The 22,187-nt window shown below is 41.0% G+C and overlaps 1 protein-coding gene across 4 annotated transcripts in view; it reads left to right on the plus strand.

The window, feature by feature from the left end:
- Positions 1 to 22,187, plus strand: part of HECW1 (HECT, C2 and WW domain containing E3 ubiquitin protein ligase 1) — a 271,517-nt gene that overhangs the window by 95,255 nt on the left and 154,075 nt on the right. For all 4 annotated transcript variants that reach the window (XM_075083715.1, XM_075083717.1, XM_075083719.1 and 1 more), the window contains one exon: positions 10,201 to 10,308. In XM_075083715.1, coding sequence (XP_074939816.1) covers positions 10,201 to 10,308 — 108 coding nt within the window. The remainder of the gene's footprint in view (positions 1 to 10,200; positions 10,309 to 22,187) is intronic.

Below are 22,187 nucleotides of genomic sequence, written 5' to 3' on the forward strand. Positions count from 1 at the left end.
AATTAGTGACTGAAGTTTAACTTTAAAACAGCATGTTTTCCTCCTCTGTTTCAGCCTTTGATGTTACTTCTCTCCCAAAATGGCAATTTGCCGTAATCTGACAAATCTGATTTTTAAAGTTATTGGTTAATAGACATTTGAACATTTGTTTAAAAACTTTCCGGGTTGATGTTAGGCTTAGAGGGCCTTGTATTGCTGTACTGCCCACTGAGGCAAGTGGAAAGAGCTACATTTTTGCTGCCGCCAGACTTGGATCAGGACTTGTTTGTACAGCTATTTTGCCAAACATCCAATGCATACAAGCAGAAAGTGTCACACGTTGCCAGCAGAGATGGAAAATGTTGGAAATAGTAATGTGCATATAAGGCTAGGAGTTGCGGCTCCGTGTTTTAAAGCTCTAGTCCCCAGTTCAGGCTCTTCTATGTTTGGACGGTTGCTCCACCTCTCTGCTTCAGATATAGCCATCTGTAAAACAAAACTCATCACAGTGTGCCTGTTTAGAGTGAATTTTGTTGATATTTGGATTTGTTGTGTCCTGGGTTTACCCATTTTCCCAGTCCTTTTATGGCCTTTGGAAGAGAACTTTGCTCTGCTCTTAGGGCTTCTCCTCAGTATATCATCTTGTAGTTGGGTCTCTTACCAGGCTGGGGATGGTGGCCATGGCTGGCTGTGATCACCTCAGCAAGTTAAGTTTTGTTCAACACCTGCAATTCTGCCCTCTCTCTAAAACATCAACAGAGGTGCCCAGTGGCCAGACAGTATTCACAGCACTATTTATTTCAGGAACAGAAAGTGTCAGAGGAGCAAACCTGTCATAAGATCCAAAAAAAAAAAAAAAAGCAACAATAGAAAGCCTGCACAAATGCTGAACAGAGAGGGTATTAGGTATTGTAGGCCTTGGCAGATACATAAGTGCAGCGATATCAGTTCTTTGCTCCAACCTGGCTTGCCTTTGCCTGGCTGCTCCTGAATCCAGTGAAAGTGACTTCTCTTTATCAGGCTGAGTCACTTTTTGCCTTTCCCAGTTCTGTATCTGGTGGACCACTTCAGCCAGATGAAGCCAGGATATGCTGTTTCCAGACCCACCAAGTGTGACATGAAAACAGTTAGCTTTTCCCTCTGGTTCACCTCTTTACTAGTAGGCACGGTCAACACTTAAATGCAAGGGTCTCTGAATATTCCCAACACGTGTGGCTTCTGAGCCATTCTCCCTTTCAGTGCTTCCAAGGTTGACCTCTGTCATTTGTGTGGTGCTAACGTTGTTAGTAGCAATGCACCAAACAGCTTCTGTAGATGAGTTAGTGGAGTGGTGGTGTGCTTTATGGTCTTTTAGGGAAGCTGTGGTAAAGAAGCCTGTAGGTTGCCAGTTCTTTTCCTTAAATATCTTTCTTTATGTGGTAAAAGTGTTTACTGTGTGCCGGAAGATTCCCATTTTTAAAAAATATTTCTCCATAAAATAACACCTATGGTATTATGGACCTCTTCCTAGGTGAACAGGTGGAAAAGAGTTTTCCACTTCAGCTGTCATCCTGAATATCAGGAGAGGGAAATAATGCAGTTGGGGGGGTACAGCAGCCTCATGCCTTCTTAGTGTTGGATAAAACTGCCCGTGGATAAAACTGCCTCTGTGCTGTGCAAGGAATGCCCATATTGCTATATAGCCCAGACTGATAATGAAGCCAGTAATGACCACCCACTAAAGCATTTCTGAAGAAATCAGTCAGTGTGGGATATTGGTTCACAGAAAACCAGGTTTTGGCCTCAGTTCTGCAAAAGAAGCATAATCCATGCAGCACGTTCAGACCAGTGACTGGGTAGAACCAATCACAGCTCAAACGGTGGACAGCACAAACATAAAATTCTTGGCAGGATAAGGCTTAAAGCAGAAAGATTTGTTCTGTAGAGGTTGTGAAGCTAGCCATGTGGATTTTGAAGGTTCAGCATATATTTTTCTTAGTTTTCTAAGCCAAACTAAATCATTCCCAATCCTTACTGTTTATAACACATAAACACGCTGTTCATAACATTTAAATAGTCCCATGCTGCCCTTCACAACTATTGTAATGACTGTGTATACATTTAGCTTTTGTAATCTTTCTCATCCATTGATCTCTCCAGCCCTAGACATTTTTTCTTCACTGAAGACCTTCCACTTTATAATAAGTTTATAACTGAATACCATTCTTCAGATAAAATCACTCCAGATTCTCAAGAGGTTCTTTGCACTGTGGTGCTTCAGTGCACACATCTGAGTCGTGTTTGGTTGTGTTTTGGGTTTTTTTAATTGCTGCTGTATCAGATCACAAATGCCTAATTTACTGTCTGCTGTTATGTCTTTCAACATTGCTATAAGCCCATTTTTCAAATACTGCAAATTATTTCCCCCCTATTTAAAGTACTTTGTTAACCTGGGCAAGTGTCATCTTTGTTCACGTTTTAGATCTTCCTATGTCCCTTTATATCATATCTTTATACTGCCTTGGGCCTGTAGCATCTCTTATTTTAATATCTTCTAGCAAATTTCATGGGAGCACTGTTTCCTCCTAATCCTCATTTTTCCAAATTGTGCTGTACTCAATGGGGAGGCTTCCACTGACTGCGAACACTTTGGGACTGTTGCTATATTAAAAACAAGCAAAGAAAACTCTTCCATGCTGTACCTCACCACACGTTGCATATCTTCAGTTTTTTCTATATGCACTGAGGCAGTCTTGATCATCTTTGTTTGGATTCCTCCTTCCTGTCTTCAGTTCTGTGCACAAGCTGGATGTCATTAATTGTGGAGAACTTTGTGCAATGCATAGCTGAGGTATAGCTGTTGCTGTGCTAAAACTCAGATGTGGTCCATCTGCTGCAGCAGTGAGAAGAAATCTGGAAGTGCAAGAGCTTTAAAGCAGAAGTCTGTAGCTGGGACAGGCATAGGTGAAATAGCAATGAGAGCTATGTGGATACTATCGCACTTTTAAGTGTGTGCAGAACCAAATGACACCAGTATTACCTGATAGATGCCTATGCCACTGCAACCTAACATCTGCTATGGGTGTTTTAGCCCCCACAAGCTGTTATTGCTAAGCTCCAGCACAGCTCTTTTCTTTCCTCATTCTGTCTACCTTTTCAGCAGAAGATTTGTGGTTACTGGGAGACAAATAGATGAGTCATGGGTTGTGCTGGAGCACAGATCCCAAACACCTCAGGGATACCATAGAAGAATAGGGCCCATTGCCATCAGCTCTTCTTTTAGCCAGAGGCTCCGCTGTTGCAGTGAAGAAGAAGGAAGTCCTTCAAGTGGCAGCGCTCAGACTCTCAGTGTGGTTAGCTCTAGTGCAAGGAGGGCAGGACAGCAAGGAAGGACTGGATCCACAGTTCATCCAGAGCCTTCTGAAAACCCATGGGCATATCAGTCCCAAGATTTAATAGGGTCTCTGGAACTGGCAGTCTTGTTTGCTTTTTTTATTGGTATTGGTGTCATGAAAGATCATAATGGTATCTCCCAGCAGTAATTTGGAGGCTGATGAAGTGCTAAAGGATAATGTCATATATGGCTCTGAAATTAAGCCACATCTTCAAACGTAAAAGTGTTTTGTTGAAAGTTGTAACTCCTTGATTTTGGGAGTGGATGACAGGTGTCCTTTGTGTTTTACGTGTAATTCTTTCTGCTTCAGATTAGGTGGTTCAGGTTTTAAACCTACCGTGCCTCCTTTCCGTGTGCCTGGAACAGTTTTACTTACGTCAGTGTCTTCTGCCCTCAGTGACCAAGAATTATTGCAACTTTGCCGACTCTATCCCTATTTTATTACAGTTTATGCTCTTTTATCTATCTCCCTACTTTCATTTGGTCTTTCTCTAGCCACATCATCTTCTCACTCCTATTGTCTACTCGTTCACATTTTCTCCCTCCCAATTTACTTTTCTTTAACTGGGTAGGGGTTAATTTTTGTGGGACTAAAATGGAACTATCAATGTATTTAAAACAAAGCACATGCATAGCTTTTAGATCAAGGACTGCGCTTTCAGCACCAATGAAGGATTAGGCCCTTGTTTTCCAGAACTCTTCTCCCTAAGGAGCCTATAGAAGGAGGATGCTACCTGTAAATCAGTTTATTCATTGTCTGCAACAGAAATTGGCAAATGAATTAACAGTGAAATTTTGATGCACGTTAGAACTGGATCTGTAGCTGCTGAACTCAGTGGAAACATTCCTATCAACGCCTATAATTATAGCCATTATTTGTGATTTTTTTCATTTTTTTACTGTGGTATCTTTGTAAATAAGAAATTGGTATCTGCATCTTCTGCATACATTTGTCATTAATAGCTCCTCTTCTGCAGAATGATGACCACTTGTATTGTACAAGTCTTTGGAAGCAGTTTCCAAGGGGTAGGTTTTGCAGTGCTAAAGGGTTGCAAAAGGAAACACTGGCATGGCCTGATACAACTCACTATGAGCTGCACTTCGGAATTGTAGAGGCTGTTGTCATCATTTTGTGGTGATAAATTGGGTGCTAAGAGAAGAAACATAAAAACCTGAAGCTTATCCATGGCTTACGCTTGTATTATCTTGCAAAATAATTTTATTTTATTGACATTCTGTCCTTTACAATGTTGCTTTCCTGCAGCTTTCCATGTAAATTACAAAACAGATCAACCAGACCTCTGTTTCGTTGTGCAAAAAATTGTTTTTAAAAGCATTTTACTAACTATATGTCAATAGTATAGACATACATATTGGCCAAAAGCACTTTCAAATTTCAAGCTAAAGGAAATTTGTTCAGGTAAAGACTCTTAAGTCCTTCTGTAATATCAGGAGTACAGCATTTCTTATTCATAAGGGATCAAGACATGAAGTGTAGCCTCTATTTTTTTATGCCATAATTACATTAATTTTATAGAAAGCAAGTGTTGTAATATGTAGTGCTAAACCAAATTAGTGATGGGTAAGAGACTGGAATAGTGTACCAAGTTCAGGCACCTGTCTGACTTAGTGTTCCTGTCTCCTCATGTTAATTAGTTGTTGCTTTGAACATAGCCCAGGTTGTTTTGTAGTTGTTACTCTTAGAGAATGAGGAAAGAGAGGCTGATCATATATATCAGCAAAATACTGCTTGAGAAAGGGGAGTTTTTCATTTTGGCCTATTGAGTAAAACCAAACCGACCAAAAAGGTCACTCAGCTATTTGTAACTTGAACTCCATCAGCCCTTCTGAGGAAGATGTATTGACTATCTGTTTGCTTCTCTGTGGGCATTTCAGGCAAGCTTTCAAATACCGAGGTCCTGTCTGTTTAGTGTAGGCTGCTGACAGCACATGAAGTCCCCATTATGTTTTTTACAGATCTTTTTGAGGGGTGGCCTTTATCAACGTTTTCGCTAATTCCTCTGAAGAACAGAATGCCTTTTGTCAATTGGTTACTGTCTTTCATCTGAAAGATAGCTTTCTTTGGTGGCCATAGTTCTTTATCTCTCTCTATATATAGTGCTTGTGAAGTATATTGGGATTGCTCAGCATGGAAGTGACAGTGCAGAATACTTTTAGCCGTAAAAAGCTGTGCTTGGAGGTATCTGGTTCTGCGAGGACAATCACTCTATCAAAGAATTGCTGCTGGTTCCCAAAGCACTTGCTGATATTTGCCTCTAGTGTGCCTTGGTCCCTCTGGCTGCTGCTCAGGCCCCGGCTGCCTGGCGCCTGGTCGTGTATCACCTTCTCCGCTTCCTCTAGGGACTGTATGAGATGTGGGAGGTCTGACTGCTGCTGACCCAGCATAGCTTTGCAGGTCTGCAGCTGCCTTCCCTCACCAGTGAGAGGCAACCAACACTTCTGTGTGTCCCTGAGTGGGGGGAAGCAGAGAACAATGTCTGCTGGCTCCCTGTTTTAGATGCCCTCTCTGTCCCCGTCTCCAGCTCCCAGACCGGCCGATGATGTTCAAAAGGCAGCACATCCCGAATACTCCCTCATTTGACACTTTCCTAATTAATCAGCTGTTTACCATCCAGGGAAATGAAGCTACAGATCTAAGAGTGGTCACAAAGTGTTTGCTTTTAGGCCAGGCAGAGCCAAACACAGGCTGTGCAGTGGATTGCCAGCTAAGCAGAGGGCTAGTTTAAAGGTTAATCTTATTTCAAAAATAGAGCGAGAGAGATGCATTATAATGCTTCATTGGAAAAATGTCAAAAGCCATTAGCTGCTGGCTGAAATATATGAAAGGGAGCATCATTAACTCTGCTCTTCATTTCATGTGGAGGTGAAACGAAGCATTTCACCATCTACCTTTGGGAATTAAGATGCAACATGTTTTTAAGGTCAGTTCCTTTGTTATACGGATTCTCAGTAGGGAATAATAAAGAAAATAAAGTTTGTTTTCCTTTGCACATACTCTTTCTCTTTAACATACCATATTGTCTCTTTACTTACATATGGCATGAATGTTGATAAATATATGTACACAAATATGCACATATATGTAGTGCACTTAACAGCTGTGTATTTCACATGCACAATTTTCTTTGTCAATGTGCTGCACACATAATGTTCATGTTCAGGGAATAGCATGCCTGGAATAGTATCACCTGCCAACTAAAACAGGTTGATCAGGCGTATTCATACATTCCAACCTCCTGACTAGTTTCAATTACTGCTATTTTTAACTTGCCAGGGGATATTTCTTTCTTATCTTCCACTTTCCAAAAATACATGCCTTCAAAAACTGAAAGAGAAAGATTTCCCTTTTGGACCTGCATGTATTTTTCTAGCACTAAAATTTGTCTGGCTTTAAAATCCCAACTAACATAAATATTTACTGGACTAAAAAGAAGTTTTATCTCCTTGGAAAGAGGGAATTACCTAGCTTTTTAAAAGAGACAGACAGGGCTTACATCTGGCCATGAGAAGGATCTACATACTGAATTTCTAAATCATGACATCTGTAAATATGTTCTATTTCCAAGTATGTTTTTATACTGAAAGGGTCCGCTGCTCCTACTTGGGGGGACCTGCATATTGCAGAGCTCCATAAACTCATATTGAAATATCTTTCCTATGGCCTGAGCCTGTATTTCATCAGTGGCCGCTGTCCATAAACCGTGTGTGCATGACTAGCTACATGTGCATGTCCCTTCCCTGATGCACTTTGCGACCTGACCTTTTGCTCTGGACGCTGTCATTCCTGCACACCCCTGTCTCTTGCCCCCCGCAGCAGGAGGCAGCGTGCAGATGTTACTCGGTGGGAGCAGCTTGTTCCAGTTTTCCCATGATCTCACCTGTCAGCTGTAACCATAGACCGGCTTGCTTATCCCTTTCCTTTGGAGAGTGGTCCTTTTTCTCAGCCTGGTTTTCCAGGCTTCCTGCATGTTTCCATCATAAAGGAGGAAAGGGCTTTCTGCAGTCATCCCTGCTGGCTCAGCTCGCAATAGGGATGTGATTTGGTTTGGGTATGGGCATATGTCAACATCTCTGTCAAATTAGACAGATTGCATGATGCGGAGTTCACACTGCCTTTGTGCCAGCTGTGGGAAGCAGACAATAGCCAATGCAGTGGAAGTGCCAGCTGGCCCCCACAGATACTATGTATGAACACAGCATTTTAAATCTGATTCTGGAATCTCTTGTGCCACTAAACTCTGGCCTAAAATGTCTGTGATTTCTTAAGCAAGGCCATCCAGTCTAGCTCAGCTAACCCTCCTTAAGCAAGCATGGTAAGGAACAGTAATTACCCATAAATCTTAATAACAAGGCAGATGTTGGAACATCTCCAGCAGCTTACAGAGGCTAAATATGACAAATAAACATCACGAGAGAGGAAGGCAGAGAGCAGCATGCCTGAGCTGAGGAATGCTCTCTGTGGCCCATGAGGACAAGGGGCTGGGCAGGCCTCCCAGGCTGCAGCTCACTTGCAATGTTTCAGTATATGCTCACCTTTAAGTATGAAGTGTTTCCCTGCCAGAGCAAAAGAGGCAGTTCATAGGTTTAAATCTCATGTGTATATAAGTGTTCCTATTTCCACAGAATGATGTGCGTAATTCTGGATAAAATGTATCCAGGATGGTCCTTTACTGAAGGTAATCATTAGTAAGCCAAAGTTCTGAGAGCAATAGTGTGTACTTATCTGCGCTTTTTTTATATATAATTTGGCATTTAAAAGAAGACACAACCAGCTATAAAGTACATAGGAAGAACAGAAATCATACCAGAGGATTTTACCGTTGAAGGGTTACTGCAGAGAAGTGCTATATGAATGTGCTGAAAGATTTCCACTTCAATACAGAGCATGAAACACAGCTAGTGAAATAATTACTGACAATTAGCAAGTCACCAATGGGGAAAAGTATTGTAGATAGCATTGCCATTAATAATTATCCATTGCGATCATTAATGATCTCTTTAAAAGGATTTCTGTTGTAAATCCTTCAAGAGGGTGGCACCACAGTGTTTAGTGTGGGTAGCCCACTTACCTTCCTTCTTTGAGAGCACAACTGTGTAAAACCAATGGGACAACACTGGCATCTGTTTGCTGCTTTATTCTTTCAGTGAAAGTGTGGTTTCCTTTGGTTTAGAAGTCTACTTTAACTTTTGTGTTTATATATTTTAATATGTTAGAATTCGAGTTTCTTGGCTTTGTCTGTTGCACTGCCTCTTCTGCTCAGCAGTTGGTCACACTGCCAATCAGGCGCAGTGTCCCTTGTTGTGTGGCATCATTTTCGTTTTCCCATTGACCTGCATGATAGCCTCACAGTGTTTACCATCGGTGTGTTTTAATCTCAGACTGAGTGTTTCGCATTTTTCCTCAGCTTTTAGGGTGACAAATAATTAATGTAATTGTCTTCAGAACTGAGTCTCAGCACCCGCACAGGATTGTTTCCGTAGCAAGGCTGAGTTGGTTAAAGTGCTTTTGTACAAATCTCTGTTAAAATTAAAACTGTGCTCGTTGCTGAGAGGAAAAATCCAGGAGGTTGCTGGTTGGTCTACACAGGTAGAGATCGCAGCCTTTTGCTTTGGCAGGTCACAGATGCAAAATCAATTTCATCCCCCTGAAACCAGAGCAATGAGGCCATGGGCAGGCCCATCCTGGGTCACTGCTTCTGCTGCTTGAGTTCACAGCCATGTTGGGCTCCCACACAGGCCACTGCCCGTAAGCCCTGCTTCCCTGTGACAGGCTGTAAATGTCTCCATAAGTCTATTTTATTTTTACTGCACTGTTTGTATTTAGTGACTATCAAAACTATAAGTGCTGGCCTGGTATGGTGGCAATATGAGCATTTTTGTTTGCTTGAAAGCCTGGCGTAAGCTAGTAAGTCAGCAAGCGTGGCCCTAAGGCTGCAGCACTGTCTTGCTGGCTGGTTTTTAAGCTGTTGGATAAAAAAGGGTGAAGAACAAGGCCCTTGCCTGCAGGCCAGGATGTGTTTGCTCACATCTATGCCGCGTAGGGCTTGCAGATCAGCTTGGAAAAGAGCTTGTTGAAGCAGTCTAAAGTGAAACTTGGAAGCAGACTAAAAACTTATTTGTGTGGACAACCAGAAGGCCACTCCTCAGGCTCACAGCCTGCCTGTCTTCTATTTACACATAGCCCTGTGCATGCAGGGCGGTTGCTTCCTCAGCCTTGATTTTCAACAAATTTTTAGAGCTTATTAGTTTTTATAGATTACTCCTTGACTTCTCTGAAGGTCACCTTGGTAGTCTGTCAGCTGGTAGGTGTCTCAAAACACTGTGAGGGGACAGTGTTTGTGGTCGATCATTTGGGTTTAGAGGCCAAGAGCTGTGAAGGCACCCAGTGAGTGGGATTCTTTGAAAATAAATACCCTTCGCTATATGCTGCAAGAAATAACCACATGTGTTGTGATACAAGTGAGTTAGTACAGATGCCTACACGTAACCGTTTTTTGTGGTTTTTTTTTACCGTTCTGTCTTACAGCTAGATAATGATGTTTAATTAGGTAGGGGTTTGTCCATGCTAAGCTAGATGGTTTCATTTTTGAAAATTATATAGGGATGTATTTTTTTAAAATTACATTTCAGGAAAAGCTGTGATTTTTAATAAGAGTTGCACTTTTCAAAAATATAAATGAGTGAAAAAGCCTATTTCTCAACATGGTGCCAAGCTGTCTAGCAGCTCTAGTATGTGCTGTCAAGCCAGAGGCGTATTTTTAGCCTGACTCTCTGCTATGCATGTTGTCCTAACAGGCACTTGATGAGACTGTTTTCTTTGTTTATAGATGAGGTCTTGTCCGAAAACTTTTTGGACTACAAGAACCGTGGCGTCAATGGCTCTCACCGTGGTCAGATTATCTGGAAGATTGATGCCAGCTCTTACTTTGTGGAACGTAAGTGTTTTTCCAATCCTGCTATGATATAATTCACTCACTGCAGAAGGATATTTGAAGTGCTTAAGTTGTTCTTATGATGTTTTTATGCCAAATATGTCCTTTAAGAAAGGCCAAAAATGTTACCAAAATCTTTGAATGTATTGAGAGGAACTGAAACATTTTATGGAGTAGAAAACTACAGTTTCTGCAAGCAAATAAATTTTGTGGACACTGACTTATTTACCTTTTTTTTTAAATACAGTTATGAATAAGTTTTAATCCATTTCCCGTTATTTGGGCTATATCATTAGTAATGAGCTGCATTCACTTTAATATGGTATTAAGGAAAAGAGGAACTCGGGGACATAATCTCCCTCCAGGAAGATTCACACTGACTTTTAACTGGAAAACTTTATGGTACATCCGGATTCCACAAGGTTCAGGTGGATTCAGAGGTAAAATGAGTTGAGTTCTGATCATCATCTAGACTGACAAAAGTATAACAATATGTAGTTGCAGCAAGGTACACTGATTTCAAATTAATTGTTCCTCATTATATTCATGTATTACCTAGGGCATCTGATGCAATGCAGTGTAACTCTTTTCCAGCCCCTTAGGAATCAAACTAAATTTGTTTCTGCAAAGTACGAAGTACCTTGTACAGCAAGTTAACACTTCCAGGCTTGGCTGTCCCTGACCAGCATGAGCCTGACCATTTGAGTACTTCCTCTTCTTTCAAAGACTTACTGTGTGCTAGTGTGAATGGAATTAACGGTCATCCCTGGAGAACAGAAACAGGGTACTCAAAAGAGTGGACTGACATCCATAGCAAAATATCTATGGTGAAAGAGCTACACTCCTTGAGGAGGAGGTAAGTGTGAAGGAGCCTAGCATGCAACAATTTCAGTTTTTCAATTGCACTGAATCTTTCCAATGATCTACCTTAGCCTTCTGTGCAAAATTCAGAAGTTTTGTAAAAGCATATATAAATTGCATCACAGTCAGGTATATTTGTTTAAGACAGTCTGAATTTGAGAGCAATCAAGGGAATCTTTGAGATAAACTAAATTCTAAAGGAGTTGGAAAGAATATGAGTTACACATGATTAGATTAATCTCTGATTTTGACCTTAAGTATCTGGTATCAGCAAGGATGCTACATGCAGACGTTCTACAGATACTCAGTCCTAGGAACAGGTTATCTCTCTGCAGTATGAAGCATTGCTGATGGTCTGTAATTCCTAGTGTTAAGTTAAATTGAGAATGGTCTTCTAAAGAATTAAGGGAGTTGCTGAAACATCTACAGGACATACAGGATGCTTATATCCTGTGTTTTGAAAAAAACACTTATTGGAAATTGTTTAATATATAAGAATATTGGTTTTAGTTATCCTGGTTTAGGAGCAGAAATACATTACAGGATCTAACCTTTCAACCAGACTCTAATTTGCAGCTGGTTCTTTGAGCTGTTGTTATTAATCCATGAGACTGATCATGCTTTCTTTTAGCTGTTAAAGAAGTCTGGGGAGGAGATATAAAATCCCAGAACTGGGTTTTGAAGAGGCCTTAGTACCCTGGTGTATTCAGGAAGAGTGGGAGTGGGCTGCTGGTAGCTTTCCTGCCTAATCCACAACAGCAAATAGCGGCGTTGTGAGAAATGCTTAGGAGAAAGCCTCTTCAGGTGGCCCACATTTCATTGAGAGCTCAACTGCACAATGAATTATGTCAGCTTAATAAGTTGCCCCCATTAGCTGAGACATAGTAGCTGTTGTTAATTGATTGCATGCACATTCTTCACTTGCCCTACTGTAAGAAAATGTAGCTTAGCATAACCATCCTTCACTGATGCTTAAAACTAAGTCGTATTACACTGTGGTTGGGCAGCCCACGCTTGATGAGTTGCTGCCTCTTGGTAATTTGTTATGCTGCTATCGTTAGGTTGTGAATCTCAGCCCTGAGATTATGTACCAGTGCACTCATCAAGGACAAATCATTGCCCTGTCCAGAATTAAAATAGGAGAAAAGGAAGCAGGCAGTAGTAAATAACAGCACATGAAGATACTCTTAGAGCCACTTGACTCTTGAAGTGGGAAGTTAAGCGGTGAAAAATATTGATGTATGAGAATTTTATATATCCAAAGGCATATTTAAGGATTCCTGCTCATTGTTGAGACTTAGATATAAAAGTACACATCTTTGCAGTGATTAAATGTTATCTTAAAAACTGCAGTGTCTGAAAACCTCAGGTATTTTCTATCCAAAGAGGATGGTCCTTCAGACTTCCATTTTTTGGACAGAGATCAGATCTTCCTTTTATGTTGCATAGCACATAATATGGTGACATTTGCAGGAATCGGAAAGATACTGGTCATCAAAATCAAGCTCACCTAAGTTACCTATTTTCTTTTTCTTCCCATTCACTACGGAACTGAGAGAACCTGGAGGAGAGGGCAAGGGTATGTTCAGTGGTAATGTGGTATAAGAATGGCCATGTTGGTCCAAAGTTAACCTGACTTGGTGTCCTGTCTCCAAAAATGGCCAATAGCATAGACTTGAGGAGGTTATAAAGGTAAGCGAGTGTTAGCTGAGTCTTCTAGCTGAGTATTCTTAGCTTCTGTTGATGTGTAGCTCAGACGTTTCCTGAGATACGTAGTCTTTTTATTTAGTGGTTCTCAAGGTGCATAGTAGGTAGCTACCATGTGGTAGTTTATTTTCAAGGTATCCATAATGTTTTTCTATGCATTACGTTATACTTCCGTTAACTTGCTATTGATTGGAGTCTTGCTGATTATAGCATTAATGCTGTATAATACAAAGTAGCTCACTTGCGAAGGCAGCCCTTAATTTCTGCTTTTGCTTTTCCTGTAACTATCTGTACCTTGTCTCTGTTCACCACATGAGTCTATAGTGGCAATTTATCAACTACACAGGGCTTTAGAAAACATTATGGTATACACTTCAGTGTTTGACCCGCCATAGCTGTCAGGAGCCATGATACAAGGGGAAATCATAGTGTGGCCAAATAAAGAATCAGCCTTACATAAAGAATTTAAAGTTCCCAAGAACTTCAGGCACCCCACACAGACTGGTTCGGTTCCTGGTTTTGGAGTGCATAAAGGTTTAACATTTTTGGTGGTGTTATTGCATCAGGTAAAACAGGCTTCTTATCAAGGGACCATGGGGATCATCCTCTCCAACCTCAGAAGTCAAGGTTTTTCTTTTGCCAACAGTTAGATTTTAGGACTCCCCACTGGGCCTTTTTGTACCACGTTTAAGGACATTACCCTTATGCTGTGACCAGACAGCCACTTGACATAAAGAGCTTAGACATTCTTGAACTTTTTTTTAAATTACAGAGCTATCTGAGGGAAATTAAAAAATAAAAGGTATTAAAGATTGGCTGATTTGCAACAGTGAAATTCCCATTTATATGAAAAAAGAAGCATTAGGAATGAGGTCAAGTAAATAGAGAGTTATTACTCATTTTCTGTATTTTGAATCTGGAGGCATATATAATGTGTTTGAGAGTATTTTGTTCAAAAGCCTTAATGTTCCCCAATTAGTTATCCTTTCTTTCATGCATCTTTTAAAATTAACAAGCGAGTGAAATATGACAGTCTAACTATGTAACCTGTAGTCATTATACATAAACCCACTATTTAGGTCCTTAACAGTATACTGACATCTAGCCACCATAGATAATAATTTGCATGCAATGGTCGGGGACCTGGAATAGGAGTGAGTAACGGCAAAAGTGGCTGGAAGGTAATTTCTTCACAGTGGCGGATTATCACAAAAGAAATCTTCCATCAGATGCCGTTGTAATGGTAATTACTGGCAAAAACCAACCTGGAGGACCACACTAGATAGAAATTGTGCACAAGTTGCCGCTATGGGAAAAAGAAACTAGCAATATTGTAAGAGATTTGTAGAAGTGCATCAGGAGTGGAAAACACAAAGGAAAGCACGGCAAGAAATTGAAACCATTTTTTGTGTTAACTGCACTTCTTGTACTTCTATACAACTGAAATTCTACAATTTCAGATGCTTCTCAGTTGCTTAAGCTATACTTTCACAGTACTCTCAGCAGCTTGTGCGGTCTGAGTCATTAAAGGTTACTTTTTCAAGTATATTTAAAATCTCACTAGATTAAGAAAATGCTTTTTGTGTGGTAGGTAAACGATGATGTGAAATAGCTTTAGTTTTTTGGAACATGCTTCTATGTTTTGGGCATATTTGGGCAAAATACACGTTGCTTTTGAATTTCCTGATAGCCTGATTTAAGACCATCTAGAAAGCCCCATCACTTTTCAAAACAAATGCAATTTCTTAATGCATACCCATACAGCATTTTCAGATACCACAGCCATTTAAAGTTTGGGTTTGTTTTATAGACATCTACTTTTTCACCTTGAAAGGGACTAATATCTTTCCCAGAGAAGTGTATGGCTTTCCACTTTGCATATCACAAACTTGCAACATAATGTTGCCAGACAGATATGTAATTGGTGTGAGCCAGAGAGGGAATTGCTTCCAAATTACAGCAAGAATGCTGGCAGAACAGAATTCATCTCCTATTAATACCCAGCACACAAAAAGCCTTAACAGCTGCCGAGACAACATTGCACTATGGCCAGTTTTGCATTTCTGCAGAGTCTAGCAATTTGGGGTTTTATGACAGCCAGTGATAAACAGTAACCATCCACTGTAACCATGAAATGTTGGGGTTTGGGAAGAGGAAGGAAGACGGATGAGAAGCTATGTGCCACTAGGGAAGTATACTTCGTGTTAAGACTTGGAAGGCACTGCAGTGACAGAACCAGCCTATAATGGGTTTTCCAGGAAAGTAAGCATGCTCTGCTGCAATGCAATTTCAGGTACTCTTTTCTGGCTTATACAGCAATACAAAGAGAGCATGCAAGAGACCATTTCACTGAGGTGTGAGGTAGCATTGTTCTGTAAGCACAGTATCAAACCAGCATATCCTTAAAATAATGAGAAAAGTTTTGACACTGTTCAGAATTGCATTGAAGATAGTCAAATACATGGGACCCCTGTTAATCTACTGGCTTTTCTGTAGATTTTTTGACTACCTTGCAACTAGGAAAACCATTTCCAAGTGTAACCAGTCGTCTGTGCAGCACTTTCATGTGGAAGCTTATGCAGCAGTTGTTTGCTGAAATTTGTTGCTGTTGTTGTTGCTACAAATTACTAATAGCAAAGACGGATGATAGGCCTTGCAGAAAACAGAAATTATAGTTTTTTATTCCTATTGACTAGCAAGAAAATAATGGTAAAAAAAGCATGCAACTACAGTCAGAGGTTTGAGAGATACTGGTGCATCTGCAGGTAGAAGGCATATGTTCTAGGTCATGGTCAATATATGCCATATATGTGTGCATTTATGGAATATGTACAGAAGTGTCCCAAAACTGATAAACAATCAGCCCTTTCACCTGGGCCTCTCTCTAGAAAATATACCTTTTGCATTGTTTTAGGAAGGCAATATAAAGGCCGCTTTCAAAGTATGAGTAATTGAAGGATTTTGCAGCCTCAGATAATTCCAAATAAGAGTCACACTCATATCAACAAAAGTTTTAATGAAGCTGGAGTATTTGCAAAGTTTTGCTTTTTCTGGACAGGCTGTTGACAAGTCTACCCCACTAATATAATTTCCTGTCTCCATTTTCATTACCCTATTGTCTCTCAAATCGCATGCATTTTGCTTTAAGAAAGAGTGAGTATGGGGAGAAAATAAAGATAAGGCTGTTGAAGTGCATCCTGCTAGACCTTTGAGCAAATTAGAATATGCTGCATGACTTTAACCTTCAGGAGTCCACAGATGGTAAAAACTGGAGCAACACAGAAGCATCTTCAACAGTGTGAAGTCTATTTAGCAGAACAATTAAAGGTGTTAGAGAAGAACCAGGTATGAAGCAATAACAGAGATCTGTGCCCCAAAGGGTGCATCTACTACTTGTCTCTCTCCCAAGGAAGACATACCATGGTTCTGAGGTTCTTTCTCTTCATCTCCTTGCACATGTAGTAGTCTTATCAATGCTTTTTTGTTATCTTCCATCCTACACACAATTTTTAAATTCTTCCTCCTTCTCCTCAGCCTGGTACCCTTATAGTAGTTTAATATTCATATTTGAGCCAGGCTTAGCTTTGGGAAGAGGAGCACAGTCTGAGCCTGGATGAAGGCATTTCCCAGTTCAGGGCTGTTGAGGTTCCTCAAGAACCCTTTGCTTTGGATCCTTTGATCAAACCTTTAATCTTTGCCATTGTTGCATTTCCTGTTAGTTTTTCTCATACAAAGTCTTTCTGCTTTTCATGGCAGTGCTTAAAGAAATTACAAAATCTCTGCTTGCAGAAAGCTGAGGTTGAAGTGAGAGCTCTGATAGGTTGGTAACAGGAGTTTCAGAAAGCACTCTCAAGGTGAACTGGAAAGCTTTAAATGAGAACTAATGCCTGATCTTAGGCACGCTGAAGTCAGAGTAAGCCTTCCTTCACTAAGCTGTAGTTTCCAGTCAGAGAGACCACAGCTTACGTGGTCTCATGTCTCAGCTACTTAACCTTAATCAAGCATAGACATTGTATCAATGCATCAGAGAATGAACATCATCTAATTCCCAAGGCAATAGTTAAGAAGTTGCCATAGCATTTAACTGACGTTTTAGTGATAATTACACTGGGCCTTGGGGCATTTGGGACCTGGTTTGGATGCACAGATCTATTCTTGTTTGTTAACTTTCAAATATTTATTATTTGCCTTTTTTTTTTTTTTATTATGGTAGTGTCTACTGTTTCCCATGAAAAGCAGGTGTTCATTTCTATGTACTAATATAGTTTCTCTCCTAAAGAGCTAAGGCCAGATTTTTGAAGGTATAAGTTCAATGCAAATGTTTGAGGGCCAGGCTCCAAAGCTGAGACAGAAAGGTAGATTAAAAGGTGAGAGGTGGAAACAGAGGCACAGAGTCACAAAGTGACTTGCCAGATAATACTTCAGTTTCCATCCTCTCTGCTAGTGTCTCATCTGGTAATTTTAGGCCACCTCTAGTCTGTTTGCAGTCAGAACTATTGGGAATCATTTAAAAGTTATACCCTGAAACTACACGTACCCTGCCGTATGTGGTACGTCCCTCTTCCTTTTGATCTTTAAGGAACAGATTTTCTGAAAGCTCTTCTGCTGGAAAGAAGGGAGGGGTTTGTGTAGGGCTGTTACGGCTTTATCAAAGTCAGAATGAGCCTCAGAAAAGGTGGTAATGAAGGAACCAGGTTTTTTACCCCTCTTTCCTGTTCCACTTTTTATTTTTAAGCAGCTGTGAGCATGCTAGATCTGCATGTTGTTTTCTTTCTCAGATGTTATCAGGTCAAGTGACAGCAGTAACTTCCCTTGCAGTCCAACAGTCTGACTGTTGTCTGGCCGATCCTCTAGCTAGGAAAGACAAATATTTGTGGAAGCATCTCACTGGCTGAGTGCAGCTGGTTACAGCCTTGTCATTCCCCTGCAGCTAGGCTTGTCTCACATCTGGAGGCAGAATGACACTGTTGTGCTGGTGCTGCTGGGTGACCCTGTGTTCTGGGCACAGAGACCACAGAGTCAACCCCCAGCTGTGCCTAGCACCTTGTGTCCCAGAGTGGTAGAAGAGCACAGCCTTGTGAGGGTGCTCAGCCCCCAGGTCAGGTGCAACCTACTGCCAAGTGGTACCTGAGGCACCAGATGTGCCTCTCGTTGTGAGATGTGACACCATGTCATTTTGTGTCTTGGGAAGAAGATGCTTGATAACAAGGGGAAAAAAAATCACGGCACTTTCCTATTCTCTTCTCCTTCATTTATCACGTTGTCTTATTAATCCCTGTTATTGTTTTTTCTTGCACACATCTGCTCAGTCCCTAATTGCTCTAACTCTCCTAACTTCAGAGATTTGGGAGGACACAGAAAATTTTTACTGTTTTTGGGGGGACATTGGCCTTCTTTCAGGCTCGTTTGATCTTAAAGTAAGGGAGAAGTTGACAAAGAGTTCACCCTTTCCAAGCAGGAGCTTGTTGCTTAATACCCTTCACAAGAAACAGGTAAGGACTGGGGAGCAGCCAGTAGTGCTGCCACTGCCAGGAGATTGAAAAGAGGCTATGTGGCCCTTACAGCAGTTCGTGCTTGAATCTGTCAGGAGCTGGGAATGCGTGGCTTTCCATGCTCCAGCATTAAATTTGTGGGCAGCTGTAGTTTCTGGTCTGGTCTGCACCACTCCCTCTTCTCCAGGTCCTACTGAAGATATCAGGTAGGGCCTACATCCTTCAGCAGTTCTGGAGTCACTTGTTTATCACGTAGTTGTTCCCTGGGACAGGATAATTTAAGTAAAAGCCATCAGACACCTCTTTACCTGGCAGCATGCCAGGGGGATGGTACACCTTCACTTTCGGAGCTGTAGGAGTCTAGCTGTAGGTGCCAAAGTTGGAAAATACAGGTTCACGTACATGTTCACTTTGCTCTTCCTGTCATGTCAGCAGTATTCTCAGACATGTACTTGCTTTAGATTCAGAATGCCTGTGCATGTAATGTGTTATCTGCTTTAGCTTTTGTATCACTCAGGATACCACAGTGACTATCATGCCTTGAGGAAATGAAGAGAGATTCCTGAAATCCAGTAGTGTGGCTAGTAGCTGTATTTTTCTCATCTAACATAGTATTTGATAAATGCATGAACAGATACCTATTGTTTTGCTGCTTTGAACTTTGGATGTTAGTATTCTGCACAGTGGGTGCTAAAGTCACATACTTTATTGGTCACAAAACATTATCTAAGCTGTATCGATCCATTAAAATAATCTTTCTACTCTTGACAGTAAGAGATTACAGTGTCATCTTTGACTCACAAATCAGTTAGTCCTTGCCACTGTTAAATGCTTCTAGAAAGTTTGTTTTGGATGATGCTGTCTAGGGATCTAGTGGAATTTCCCGGGAAGATAGATCGCCTCTATTTGCTCCATTGCACATGGGCCACTATGCTCTCCCCTTGGATATTTCCATTGGCCATGTTTCTGAGGCTGCTGCAAGCCAAGTTAGCCCCCACCGAGTTCAGTAAGAATTGCTTGCATGCAGCCTCTGCGTGCTGTCATGCCCAGCACCTTTTGTGTACAACCACGTACAGAGAGCCCAGGTATGGACTTCAGATCAAGTGGTTTTATCTTTGTAGAAAAACAGAAGAGAAATGCAGTGGAAATGGGAAGCAGCTGTGATTGGAAGGGTATCAGCACATGCATCAAAAGGTCATATTTACTCCAAAAAAGTGGTAAGGTACTGAGCCTTGTTTCAGTTCTTTTTTTATTAAATACAAGAAAAAGTACTGTATTCAGGTTTTTATAATTAAGGATATAAGTTCACTTCATGGATGCAACATTATGCAGGAGACAAGGAGGCTGTCTTGTCAGTGTCAGATCTCAACACCATCAAACCTGAATGCTTCTGATGATGGAGGGGAGGGAGGGTCCCCAGGTATAAAGCAGGATAAATCCCTTTGCATAATATAGAAATTTGGTTGTAACCCTGTGATGTCATTGTCTGGTTATGGCTAGACCCTCTGCCTCTCATTCCTTCTAGTGGTTATGGCAGCATTTATCCAACTCATACAATGGTGTTCGGACAATTTCAATTAGATAGAAAAACTTATTTGACCTTCCATGAGGAAGGCAGAATCATATCTATGGTGTAGTCCTGTAATAGCTCATCCTGCTTCTGAAAAAGTGCACATATGACAGCAGGAAGCCTTTTGATAATTGGCTTTTCTTACTAACTACTAGTAAATCTAGCCCTGTTGTCATCTTACTTCCGGTCCAGGGTTTCCTGCTATAGGACTGCTATATTCAATAACACCATTTATATCCAAAATAGACTTACTCAGAGGGCAGGAGGTCAGCAGGGATGAATTACTGTCTCCCTGCCGAGTTCAAACACTTTTGCCCAGCAGAACCATCTCTCTGCAAGGTCTTTGATACTGGCAGTAGGATCTTGAGTGCCTCAGACTAGTAGTGTTTTATACATCCAAGCTACTCTCCAACCCTTTCAATAATTTACCCCATTAGTAGCAGGTATAATTTCCTCCCATATCTCATTGCTAATAGCTTTTTACAACAACAACAACAACAACAAAACCCCCCAACCTGGAAATAGATACTTTTGCTGTAATTGTTTATTAATTAAATTTCCATAATGATGTTTCTTTCTGTCCTTCCCCTTCCATTAAATTATCTATGCTGATTTCATTATGTGTTCTCTCTTTAAAAGTTGTCCTGCCTGCAGACTTTTTCCAAGTCTCCTTTACCAAAAACAACTGCTGCAGTGAGACCTCTGAGAGTAGACAGCAGTGTTTATTCCAGACCCTTCCTTTTCCTTGGCGGCAGAGCCTGTGTGCCTGGCAGGTACTTGTTCACTTCTGAAGTGGCAGGAAGCAGAGATACATGGAGGTGAGGTGTTTACTTAAGTGGGGTGAGCTGTCACAGCTCATCTGTAGCTCTAGACTCATTCCTGAGCATTAAGAGCTACGGGTCTGATTGCTTCTGACTCCGGGGCCGTTTTAAGGCAGCTTTCCATGATTGGACTGCATATGCTGATAATCTTGCTTCTTCTTAGTGGCCACTTCACTCTAGAAGAAAGATATGAACATGCTCGTTCAATAATCTTGGGTTGTCTGGTCCAACTGCTGGCTCAAGGCAGGCCTGGGTAGAACAGGTTGCTCTAGACCCTGTCTAGTCAAGTTTTGACTATCTTGAAGGATGATGTTTCCTTCTGGGCAACCTGTTCAGTGTTTGACTACCCTCAGTGTGATTTTTGTTTTCTTACACCTAATCAGGAAATAATAACAACAATAATAATAATAATAAAAATGTTACCTGAATGTAAATGCATCTCAGGCCTCAAATGTAAAAGTGGAACAAGTCTTATTTAATCTTTAAAGATGATCTTTCTCTATGACTCTTAGTTTTATTTTTTTACTGACTTTTGCATGCCTGGGATACCTTACAAGTTCAATAGTGATTTTCATTGATTGGAAGATCCAAAAAGGAAAAGTTAAAAATAACTTCTTAAAAAATATCAAGGGAAAAATAATTATAAATAAAATGCACAAAGATATCAGGAATTTTTTTTTTTTAAGAAAATGAGTCACATCGTAAGAAACAAAATCGATTTTGATTATGAAGTGCATTGCCACTATGTTGCAAGCATGAGGTGTAGCTGGGGTTAGAAATAAGATGGGCAATGCATGTGTATCAATTTAAGCTCTGATGGTTTTAACTGGCCAGCAGTGTTCCCCTAGACAGGGGCTTCTGAGTGGTAGAAGTACAGAACCAGCAAAAAGTAGTGCAAACACAAGGGGGGAAAAGCACTTAGAACAGATGTGTAATCTTTTTGCAGTAGCGGAGCACCCGGAAGCTTTCCCAGGAAGCTTGTGGGTTCTTGGGTTGTTGGGTTCTTGGTTTCTAGAGGGTCCCTCTGATCTCAGCAGGCAGATCCTGGAAAGGAAAGCAGCTTTTGGTGCAGCCCACATCTTGTGGACACCCCTCTCTCCTGCTTCTGGCTTCAAGAATCAATCTACGCACAGAAGAGTTTCTTAACAGTGCTGTTGTCTAGCACAGGTGTTACAGGTATATGACTTCAGTTCTGCTTCTCCTTTTCTACTGCGTTAAAATAAGCCTACAGTTGGAGCACCTCAAGGACTATCAGGGGCTCATAGAGATTTCAGAGCCTTGTTTTGTCTTCCTACTAACTTGCTGTTTATCCAAGCTGCTGAGCAGCACTTCCTGAGGGTAAAATCGCTTTACAACCTGGCAGCTCTGGGTTACTCCGGAGATACCTGGGAACCCACACAAACTGACATGTGATTAACCTTCCTGGATTGC

Source organism: Phalacrocorax aristotelis, chromosome 2, assembly GCF_949628215.1.
Source record: "Phalacrocorax aristotelis chromosome 2, bGulAri2.1, whole genome shotgun sequence".
In the NCBI taxonomy this organism is placed as follows: domain Eukaryota; kingdom Metazoa; phylum Chordata; class Aves; order Suliformes; family Phalacrocoracidae; genus Phalacrocorax; species Phalacrocorax aristotelis.